Source organism: Amaranthus tricolor, chromosome 5 (assembly GCF_026212465.1).
Source record: "Amaranthus tricolor cultivar Red isolate AtriRed21 chromosome 5, ASM2621246v1, whole genome shotgun sequence".
In the NCBI taxonomy this organism is placed as follows: domain Eukaryota; kingdom Viridiplantae; phylum Streptophyta; class Magnoliopsida; order Caryophyllales; family Amaranthaceae; genus Amaranthus; species Amaranthus tricolor.
Genome location: NC_080051.1, coordinates 22,693,970 through 22,705,685, shown reverse-complemented (window position 1 = coordinate 22,705,685; position 11,716 = coordinate 22,693,970). Strand labels below are relative to the sequence as shown.

The following is an 11,716-nucleotide window of genomic DNA, read 5'->3' as shown; positions in this document are numbered from 1 at the left end:
ACACCAATGTTTGATGGAAGGACATTCATATTCACTGAGATAAGAGGGTGGTTTGGTGGGTCTGGAAGACTGTCTGAGAGGAGGATTAGGTATAGGTGTTATTTCTGAAATATCAACAAGGTTTGGATGTGAGGGAGAGGGGTTAGAGGTGAATATATCTGGAATATCACCTGGTGAAATAGATGTAAAGGGTGTATGTGTGGGAAGATATATGGTAGAAGGGAAATCAGTGGAAGGTGATGGAATAGAAGAGGATACTGGGCATGGATAGTGAAAAGGGAAATGAAGTTCATGGAACTGAACATCTCTTGAAACTGAAATTTTGTGGGTGGTTAAATTTAGAATTTTGTACCCCTTTTGTGTAGGTGAGTATCCAATGAAAACTGATGGTGAAGCTCTTGGGTTGAATTTAGTTCTGTGAGTGGTGGAAGAAGAAACAAAACAAAGGCATCCAAATGTTTTTAGATGATCATAGGAGGGTTTATGTTCATATAATTTTTCAAAGGGTGTGATGAAATTGAGGCTTTTGAGGGGCATTCTGTTTATGAGATAAGTTGCACACAGTATACATTCACCCCAGTATTTAATTGGAAGCTTGGATTGAAAAAGTAAGGCTCTTGCTGTTTCCAAGAGGTGTTTATGCTTTCTTTCAACGACACCATTTTGCTGAGGTGTGTTACTGCAACTGGTTTGGTGTAAAATACCTTGATTGAGATAAAGATGTTTGATTGATCCTTCAGTTAATTCGAGAGCATTATCAGACCTTATACATTCAACCTTTGCATCAAACTGAGTATTTAAAAACTTCAAGAATTGAGCAATGACATTAGTAACATCAGTTCTTGATTTTAAAAGAAACACCCAAGTGGATCTAGTAAAGTCATCAACTATAGTAAGAAAAGAATTACATCCATTATAGGTGCAGTGTTTGTAAGGACCCCAAACATCTAAATGTAACATTTGAAATTTTCTAACAGTTTTTATGCTACTTATAGGAAATGAAGATCTAGTTTGTCTAGCTGCTGGACATATAGTACATATGGAGTCACATTTATTAGGATTCAAGTGTATGTCAGGATGAACAAGCTTTAAGTGATCAAAAGGAACATGTCCTAATCTTAGATGCCACAATTTAGCAGATTCTATAACAGAGATGCAAGCAGTTGATTGTATGAAAGAACCAGCCTGAACATTGTAGAGACCAGCTTTTACTTTACCAAGAACTTGTGGCACATTCATTGAAGGGCCCTGTATAAAGCATTTATCAGCAGTGAATGCTATTGTACACTTCTTGTCAACACATAATTTGTTTACAGAAATTAAGTTGTAATGAAAGTCAGGTACATGTAGGACATTATATAAAGTGATGTGTTCATTCAATATGACTGTGCCAGTGTTATGAACTAAGACATGTCTACCATCAGGGATAGTAATATTAGTTCTAGTATGCAAGATTGAATTATGTGTAGAGAAAAGCCTCAAGTCAGAACACATGTGATCAGATGCTCCACTGTCCAGAATCCAAGTATTGTTTGTACAGGTTAAAAAACAATAAGGTATACCTGCCATGAGAGCCTGAACATCATTGTCATTTTGAATACCAGTTTTTGTATCAGCTTCAGTATCATTTTGAGGTTTATTCAGAAGGTTAAGAAGGTAAGTTCTGAGTTGTTGTTCTTGATCAGTTTTGGAGGAGTCTGTTGTAGTCTGATGTTTTTGATGAGACTGGTTTTCATCTGTACATGTTGCTGCAAATTTTTTTCCTTTGTCCTTGTAAGCAGTGTACCCTGGTGGATATCCATGAAGCTCAAAACACCTTTCTGTGCTATGACCAGGTATCTTACAGTGATCACAAAAATAGCTACTAGGTGGTCTTTTGTTACCATTGCCTTGCATAAACCTTCCTCCTCTAGTTTTGTTCTGTAGGAAGTTTCTTGAGTATCCAAGATTTTGTGAATATGGTTTGTAATCATTGTATTTTCCTTTGTTGCCTGCCAAGGCAACAGTCTCAACAGCTGAAGTGTTGTTTGCAGTTGTGAGTGCTTTGTGTCTCTCTTCCTGCATTAGTAACCTATAAGCTTGTGTAAGATTTGGTAGGGGATTCATCATCAAGATATTTCCTCTCACGGATCCAAATTCATCATTCAATTTCATGAGAAATTGCATCAACCTGAGATCTTGCTGTTGCTTGAAGATCTTTTGAGTTAGATTACAGGTACATTGATTACATGTGCATACAGGTAAAGGACATGCTTCACTGATTTTATCCCATATTCCTTTGATTTCAGTAAAAAATCCAGCAACATTTTTGGAGCCTTGCATAATCTCAGAAACTTGTTGTTGGAGGGAATAGAGTTGCGGAGCAGATACATAGCCATATCTTTCTTCAAGATCGTCCCAAATGTCCTTGGCTGTTTGCAGATATAGCACACTTTTGGCAATAGTTGGATCAAGATTGAACAAGATCCAGGATATCATTAGATCATTGCATCTTTTCCATGCTGAATACAATTTATCATCTGTTGTTGGTTCAGGTATACTACCATCAATGAAACCTAACTTGTTTTCGGATGAAATTGAGATTAACATACACCTCTTCCAATCTCCAAAACCTTCCCCATTGAATTTGATGGAAACTAATTGACATGTTGTGCTGTCTGTAGGATGTAAGTAGTATGGACTGGTGAAATCTTGACTTTGAGGAAAATTTTGTGATGAATGTTCAGCCATAAGCAGAGGATTAGAAGACATATTTGAGAAGAATGTAAGAAAGATGAAAAACAGGAAAAGAATTGATCAAAAGAAAAAAAAAAAAACTTATAACGAATTTGAACTGGATTAGATGAATAAGGATGAAATCAGTAATCAGAAATGAAGAGAAAGAATCAAGAATGAAGAACAAGAAAACAGATCATGAACAAGAAATTTCAACAATTCAACTTACAACAATCTGCATTGCAAGGAAAGGAATCGAATTCAATCAGCCATCGTTTCTTGAAATTGGCGTGAAAAATGGAGGTTAGCGTTTCGGAAAAAAAATAAAATAAAAAAAATGCAGAAAACTAATGGAAGTTCTTGGAATGAAAATATAATACAGTGACAAATACACTTGTCAACATAAAAGTGTTCTTTGATGCACATGCAGGTAACAGCAATTTCGTTGAAGTTTCCAAGAAATTATACTCCATAGTGGCATGCACACATCCTGAATTTTGTGAGGCGGAAGCAAGGAATGGATCGGGGTTTAGTCTGATACCATGATGAAATCAGCAAAAACAAAACAAGGAAAAACATAGAAGATCAGAAAGAAGGAGGAGAAGAAGGAAGATGGGAGAAGAATGTTTTCTGGAATTAAAAAATGTTATTCAAAAAAAGAAAAAATAGCCTATATATATACATGAGGTCATTTACTAAAATAAGAGGGTTAATGCCTTGTGCTATATATAGTCAATTACAGAGAAAAAAATAAAACCGTAGCGGATGACAAGTCATCAGCTCCAACATAGAATTTGATATATTTAATTGAACGACAAAGTGACGTATTCTATAAATAACTTTAGAAAAATCAGTATTTAATTTTTGCTTTAAAAAAACCATATATACGATAAATTTAATCACAACAATATGTTTGTATTTTTTCTTACCTCATAAATTCGTACATCGCATGAATTTTCATACTAATTAGCTATAAAAGATGTCCACATAAAATTATTAGTGTAATTCATGCCTATATGTATAGGTGGTTCATGAGTATAATTGTTTTTTGTTTTTATTAATAGCTTAATAATCTTACTTATTCATTAATAAGCACAAGATTAATTTTTTGAAAAATTATTATGGATAATTATGTAATTTGATTTCCTTACAATATAATCCATATAATCGGATGACTTGCTATAGCAGGTATTTAATAAAACAAAAAATTAAGTATAATATGAGAAAATTTTACAAAAACATGTTAAAAAACAAAAAATGACTTTTTTTAAAAAAAATATCATATGTCTTTTTTTCTAATTTTATTATAATTTACTTTTTTATTGCAAAATTAACATGCTATAGCAGACCATCCGATCGATTTCTTCTATGAAAGCACCCTTAAAATTAAGCTTATTTATGGTTATTAATCAATAATTGAGAATAATTAGAAATTGTTGGATTATTTGAATATTTTTTTATCATATTATCTGAAAATATAATATATAAAATGTTATATAACTATCTACTAACATTTCCACTTCAATTTTTAACATAAACCAAACTATCATATCTATGAATTACATGAGTATAATAGAAAAATGAAGTAGCAATTTATTTTAGAACCAAAATAAATTGTTGAATATGGCGTATGATTAAAGCATTAATCATGTGCATCGTATTTTATGAAAAATTAGTTTATGATTAAGAGAATACTTTTGTATGTCATGATTATAATTGTCAATTGATAAGGAGATGCCTTTGCAATTTGCATATTGAAAAGACTACAACTTGACCCACCAACTTAAAAAGGCAATCAAAGCAAAACCTTTTGTACAATTTACAAACTTAAATGGGTATATTTCTCTATCGTTCCTCTTATTTTAGCATTATTTTTAATTCTAGGTTACTCTTTTTATTTTACATTATTTTTATTTTTTATTTAAACTAATTATTAATTTTTTTATCTTATCAATATATTTTATTTTCGTTTAATTTTATCTACACAATTCAATTTCTCTATTTATTTATTACCAAATAACCACATTTTCTTATAAACAAATCACTTTCTCTTTGATGCTAAACTAAAGGCACAAATAAGTATATCACATATGAGTCTGTTTGAGAAATGACCTTTTATTGGAGCTATTGGTTGATTTGATTAATTGAAACATTAGTTGATAAGCCAACTCTTTAAACTAGCTGCTTAAGTCAGTCGTTATGAAGATGTTTGATAAAAGTTATACATCAATTATTTGTTGCTTATTAGAAAAAATAAACTAAAAGCGAAAACCAATAAAAAGAATGCAAAAAAATCTTTTATTTTAGCTTAAAAGTTATTTATCAAATAATTTTCTTAATTATTCGATAAAACAAAAAGTCAAGGTTCCAAAACCAAGCCCTATAATTTAATGCCATGGTTGTTTCTATTTTTACTTTTTATTTAAATTTTTATTTAATTTTCAAGCAATGTTAATTATAAAAAAAATCAATGGACCACCATTAGCTCACCCAAAACAGTTGAAACAGAACCTTCTGGATATACTTAATTTTACATTACACCCACGAATTATTAATTATTATTATAAAAAATCCCAACTAAGATTTATTTTATTTTTAAATTCAGCAATCGGCATCTATAAATCTCGTATAAGTTCCCACTTTCCATTAAATAATAAAAACTCACCCTCCCCCCTAAAAAAATTAGTACAACAAAAATATCTGTGTTTGGTCTTCTATTAAACCCTCCAAGTTTGAACCACAGCCGTTGATCATCCAAAAAAAGGAACATCACCATTTAAAAACTATTTAAAGTGGCGGTTTCTGGAGACTTCTAATGTCTTAGCGTTTAATTACAGAAAGTGATCATCTTCTATTTTCCTCTGTTTTTCCTTCTTACAAAAAAATATGTTCCTTTTTCTTACAATTTGCATACCAAAATATTCTATTCAAAATATAAATATTGGTTTCTATTTATAGACCAAATTTATATCAAATTTGTCGACAACAAACGGGTGAAATCTTTTTTTTTTTTTTTTTTTCTAAAAATGGCAAACGGGGGAGAGAAAAAGAATGATGATTACTACTATAAAGTACTTGGCTTGGAGAAAGAATGCTCTCCAATTGAACTCAAAAATGCTTATAGAAAGCTTGCTAAGGTTAGAATTTGTCTTTTTTATTTCAATTTAAGGAATTCGTTTGAAAAATAACACGCATATGATTTTATATGGAATAATTTGAGAGATTGACTGACATATAAGTTTGATGGGTTACCTTTTTATTACCATTCGGTTTTAAGATGAAATTTTATCGGATTTTGTATGCAGTTAACCCTACTCTTATACGGGTTTTGTTACTGTAATTCAATTCAAAGTTTAAGTCATTGTGAAGGCAATATGATATGTTACATACTTGCGGGAATTTTAATATTTTTTTGTTTATTTTCATACTTGATTGAATGATTTAGGTTTTAATTTTTTTATGGTCATTGATATTGATAGCAATGGCACCCAGATCGCTATTCAGCATCTGGAAATTTGAAGTTTGTAGAAGAAGCAAAAATGAAATTTCAAGCTATTCAAGAGGCTTATTCTGGTAATTACTTATTGGAGTATTTCATTGAAATATTGTCTTTTAAAAAAAAATATGTAATTTTGTTATTTCATGTTTCATTTTGATAGGGATACTATTACTTCGTCCGTTCCGATTTCCTCGCTAACATTAGGATTTTTAGATTGTTCATTCATCATTCTTAATTTGTAATTATTTTTTAATCTATAAGTTAAAATATAGTCAATTGAAATTTTATTTGTTTCGTATTTTTTATAATATATAATTAAAATATTAAGGATGAAATTAGTGCATTTAACAACAATAAAAAAGCAAACGCAACTAATTGGGAAGGGAGGAAGTATTACAGTAATATTCTGATCAAATAAAAACAGCTAAAAAAAATATCCCTATAATATAATCCATGTTATTTTACCAGTTAAACCTTAGTTATTTCGTACTTTTGGTATAATTTTGTATAATAAAATATTAATGCTACATTCTAAATAATGTCAATTCATTTAATTGATATCTCCATTTAAGGATTTGCTAGTTGGAATAAAAATATTATTACTCACTCCATTATTTTTTAGGTAATTGACAAGAATAAATTAATTTTTCTTGATCAATCAAAAAATATATTTAATCTGTTATTTATTTTTAAATAAATTTATTTATTAGATATATTTGCTAAAATAAATCTAAATCATCTTTGAAGCTTCTTTCTAAGTCAAACAATTAAGAATAAATAATAACTGAGTTTATTTACAACGATACTTATTTAAATAGGTAGGTTTATATAAAAAATAATTAATAATAAAAATAAATTTTATTTTAAAGTGGATATGCTTTTATAACCTTTATGGTCATAGTCATTCAACAAGTATTTCGCACAAAGTCGGGGTCTGGACCTCTGGGGTTTTATAACCGTTTTAATGTGAGTGATAAAAATAAAATAGAAGACTTTTATGTTGAAAAGGAGATGATTTTTACTTGTTAGGGATGTTCATTTTAAAAACTTTATTGATCATATCCTAATGCTAGGCTATAGTTTAATTTATATTTATTTGAAGTAAGTTTATATATATATATATATATATATATATATATATATATATATATATGAATTATAAATCCAATTTAGATGTAATTAAAGGATAAAAGTATTTAAAAAAGGTAAATTATAAATATTTAGATTAAGATTTATTTAATATTTTAAATATATTATATTTATCCTAACGTAACGAATTTATATTTAGGTGTAAAATTTTCAGACCCATTCAAACTTGACCATGACCATCCATAGATGAGGGGTGGATTGAAAATTTAGAATTATTGTTGAAATAGTTGGATCAAACTCAAATGTTGTCCGACAATCTTTTCTGAATAAAAAAAAAATGGTGAATAATTTGTTATTTGGATAATGTCCAATGACACTTTAAAATGGTGGGAACACAATTTGGTTTAATGTTAGAAGCAAATTAGGTCATTAAGTGGACATGACTGTTATCTACTTTATAAAGTTTGTGAACGTCTTATAGTATCAAGAGTTTAGGACTAGGTTAACTAATTGCTTTCTAGAGAATTTGTACCTTTATTCATTCTTTCACTAAAGTTTTCTTGTTTTAGTATCTTTCTTTTTAATATTTTATTTTTTTTTATTAAAATTTGGAAATAATTTTATATTTACATCCCCGAAAATAAAAAGAATATACCTTTTTTATTTTATTATATTTTATTTGTAGAAAAAAGTTGTCATAAAATTGCCAAATAAAACAAAAAGAATTGGAAATAATTTGCATTATGATGATTAATTGAGGTGATTAGTATTGGATTAGCGCACATAACAATTGCTTGTACTTATATAGTTTGGAGCAGTGGGGTCCAATAAGGCCCCACTACATCAGTCTATTATCGCCCTCATAACATATTGATGGTATTGCTTTACTTAGTGGTTTGGCCCTGGGTTTTGAGGTACATGGCATGGTTTTAGGGAATGGATTAATTGTTGGTGAGGGGAAGGATTATAAACTTGATAAATATGATTATGTTATGGTTTTGAAACAGTTCTATCCGATGAGACAAAAAGATTTTTGTATGACGTTGGAGTCTACGACAAAGATGATGACGAAAACAATCATGTGAGTCCTTTTTTTACCTGTGATTATGCATACTTTCTATGTTTGTCTTAAATCATTCATTAAGTTGATGGTTAAAGTATCAAATCACCTATTCACGAGAACCCTCCTAAACCCGTAAGTAGAAAATGGTTTTATCATTTATCCAAACGCCGAAACAATATTAAACATGTAGTTTTGTTGTGCAAATCACTAATGCTCGCTAAACTTACAGGGAATGGGCGAGTTTTTGAACGAGATGGTTAGCATGATGAGCGAAACAAAACCGAGCGTAAGTTCGTATGCTCAAATTTTCACCAAAATGCATCAATCATTGTCATTAATTCATGTTTGCAATCATATAACTTCACTTACATTCACAAAAACTACACACACTTGAAAGTACAGCACCTGATAATGTAAATGTCTAGTTCTAGACTTCTAGTTCTAGTTAATAATGCAAGTCATTACTTTACTTATTATATCACTTTATTATAAATTTTGGATAAGATACACATCTCTGTTTCTTGTACATATCTGCAGTCATGTTATGTAATGATCAACTTGTAAAAAGTTGCATTAATTATCTGTCAAGGAATCAACGCAACCAAAAGTACTTCAGCTGATGGTTGAGGTCCCACAATATGTTATATACTCTAACATGTCCCTTGCAGATCCTTTGGGCTAAAAATGCAGATACAACATAGGCCCTCATCATATCTGGCACTGAATGTTGATGGGTGGTTGAGATTTGAACCAGTGACATACCATATTAACAACTGTCGAAAATAAATTTTCAGTTGGATTGGTTCCTTGACAATGATAGTATCTAGGTCCTTTTTTATTAAAGATTTTGTGACCAATTTGGTTGAGTACTGACTTCTAGAGTTATAGTAGGTTAACCACACCTTTAATAGATGCTTCAGTTTTGTGGTCCAGTTTGTAGACTGATGCATACGCCATTGTCTAGTGTTTTCTGACTAGTATTTGCTTTTTTGCGTACAACTTGCTGTCTTTTATGGCTTGTTATTTTCAGGCATTTTTTTCCTCCTAAATGCCTTAGATTTTGGGAAATTTATCAAATCTTTCTTGCATGTTTTATGCCTCTTCTCGTTTTCGAATTAGCTGTTGTATTATCACCTTGGAATGAACTTCGCTTTATGAATCCTTTGGCTTGATCCACGATCATCCGAAACTTATTAATACATAGGTTTAGCCTTCTGGGGACCAGATAAAGGAGGAGGGTGATTGGTATGTTAGTGACAATCAACTTCGTTAAATTTACTCACATCTCATGATCATGAATTAAAATAGACGATCTCAATCTTTTGAGATAAAGGGTGTGGAGTTGCTGTGGAGAAGAATCCGAAAACTAATATAAGGTGGGCTGAAAACTCACCTTTGAATGTATGTTAAACCGACGTGAATAAAAAATATCAATAGCATTTTCCGATTTAATCAAATGCATGGGGCCATGGCCTTGGCAAGCCCGGGCTTAAATTCCCCTCTATTCAATCACCTAGCCTACATTCCAATCAACCTTATTGGTTATCCCCATAAATGTACAATTAATACTCGATGATGGTTAATTTATTTACGATATATGAAGTATTGGGATGTGTATGTAACGATCTATGCTAGAGGATTAACTGTTTTTACTTGCGAAATTACAGGAAAATGGTGAGGAAAGCTTCGAACAATTACAGGATATGTTCGAGGAGATGTTTCAAAGGGACAATCATGATCACTTAGCGTCTACCTCACAAGGGATGAACCTTTGTTCATCGTCGTATGGAAGTCCACTCGACGGTCCATGTAGTATTCACAAGCGAAATTCATCCCAAATGAATAAATTTGAAGGATCATCATCCTTCAATACCAACTATCAAAGTTTTTCACTAGGGGTAAGTAATACAGATTCCTCACTTCTGACAACGATAATTGATCTTCTAATTTAAGTACCACCTAATTATTGTAATCGAGTCCCTTAGGTTAATGATCGATTTAGAGACAAAATTAGCAATTACGGTTGGTGAAACGACTCAATTTTTCTTTTCGTTTTTGGGTTTTAAACACAGGTTTGTTTGGAGGTCTAACTTAATTGTTGGGGAAGTTGATCTTTTGTGTTTCAGGGTGGATTGGATGAGAGCTGGAAATTCATTTTTTCCTTCTGGTGAGTAAATCACTAGTAGTAGTAGAAGCTCTAGGTAGATGATCGAAATCAAACCTTAGGCCGAATTTTAGGCAAATCGGTACCTATCTCATCGTTGTTTGCTAGCTTCATCTGGGTCTAAATTAAACGATAGTATAAATAGAACACGCGTGTTTGAAGTTACACCTTAATGATTCGAGTTTTAAGAGCTAAAACTCGATTTTTCGTCACAAAACTCAAGGTTAATGTTTTTCCTTGTTTTTTTGGATGGTTTTGTAAAGTCAGATGGAATGCCGCGGAGGTTGGACAAACACAAAGGAACTTATCGGAACAACTCCAAGAAACGGTGGTAGTTTTGCTACTAGTAGCACTAATAATGGCGGTAATAATAGTAGAAGACGACATGGTCGAAAGCAAAAAAGTGCTTCCGAACATGATGTGTCTTCGAATGATTTCTTCGGCATTTCTACTTGACCAAGTCTCATTGTGATGGTTTGTCGAATTTCACGTTTGGAAATTGACATTAGGAATTGTGTTGTATGAGATTTTTGTACAATGTTATTTCAAAAGGCTTGAAGATTTATCATTACTTTGTAGTAGTTTGATTTTATACATGTAATAGCAATTAAGAGGACGCCCATCTGCTTCCCTTTCCAAAATCTTTTTGGTGTTCATGTATGAAGATCCACATTTTTTCTCAATCAATTGCCATTATCCGTTGTATGACAGTGCGGAGTAGTTGAGGTAGTATTTGTTATAAGGATAAAAGATGAGATTTACAAAGTAGAAGAAATGTAGGAATGAGGGGAGGATATTATTCAATTATGTGGATCAGATAAAAATACTTTCTTTGTTTTTTCTTTTACTTGTATTCAAGGAAAGTTTTACACGTTCTAATATATTAATTTAATCGTTATATCTCTAGTTATACGCATCGAAAAATTATAGAAACTAAAAATTAATAAAATTCACATTGAAAAGGTTCTAATAAGATTCCACATGACTATGTTTTAACTTATCAACAATATGAAAATTAAGTGATATTGATGAATAATGTCTAATTGTCCTTGGTGCAACTAAAAAGACGGAGGAAGTATAATTTAATTGTGTGGATGAGAATAAAAGACTAGCATTTATCTTCATAAGCCGGGTCCATACAAACAGTTAAATTAATGTATTTTTGAAAAAATTAACAATTAGGTAA

The 11,716-nt window shown here is 31.0% G+C and overlaps 1 protein-coding gene across 6 annotated transcripts; it reads left to right on the top strand.

Moving 5' to 3' along the window:
- The first annotated feature begins 5,353 nt into the window (after nucleotides 1–5,353).
- On the top strand, nucleotides 5,354–11,233 carry LOC130813791 (uncharacterized). Of its 6 annotated transcripts, none has more exons than XR_009042232.1 (7): nucleotides 5,354–5,852; nucleotides 6,195–6,288; nucleotides 8,311–8,384; nucleotides 8,596–8,652; nucleotides 10,034–10,264; nucleotides 10,439–10,533; nucleotides 10,798–10,903. XR_009042232.1 is itself a non-coding variant. In XM_057679669.1 (7 exons), the coding sequence occupies exons 1-7, from the start codon at nucleotides 5,742–5,744 to the stop codon at nucleotides 10,984–10,986; spliced, it is 801 nt and encodes a 266-aa protein (XP_057535652.1). In that variant the 5' UTR covers nucleotides 5,354–5,741; the 3' UTR covers nucleotides 10,987–11,233. The 6 variants fall into 6 exon arrangements, 4 of the variants coding, with proteins under 4 accessions (XP_057535652.1, XP_057535654.1, XP_057535655.1 ...); XR_009042231.1 differs by having other exon boundaries at nucleotides 10,794–10,901; XM_057679669.1 differs by having other exon boundaries at nucleotides 10,493–10,533; nucleotides 10,794–11,233.
- The last annotated feature ends 483 nt before the right edge of the window (nucleotides 11,234–11,716 follow it).

Excerpts from the sequence above, each read along its gene's own strand:
- LOC130813791 (XM_057679669.1), top strand. The coding sequence starts at position 5,742 with ATGGCAAACGGGGGAGAGAAAAAGAATGATGATTACTACTATAAAGTA. Across the intron at positions 6,289-8,310 it reads TATTCAAGAGGCTTATTCTG|TTCTATCCGATGAGACAAAA; the intron begins GTAATTACTTAT and ends GTTTTGAAACAG. Across the intron at positions 8,653-10,033 it reads TGAGCGAAACAAAACCGAGC|GAAAATGGTGAGGAAAGCTT; the intron begins GTAAGTTCGTAT and ends GCGAAATTACAG.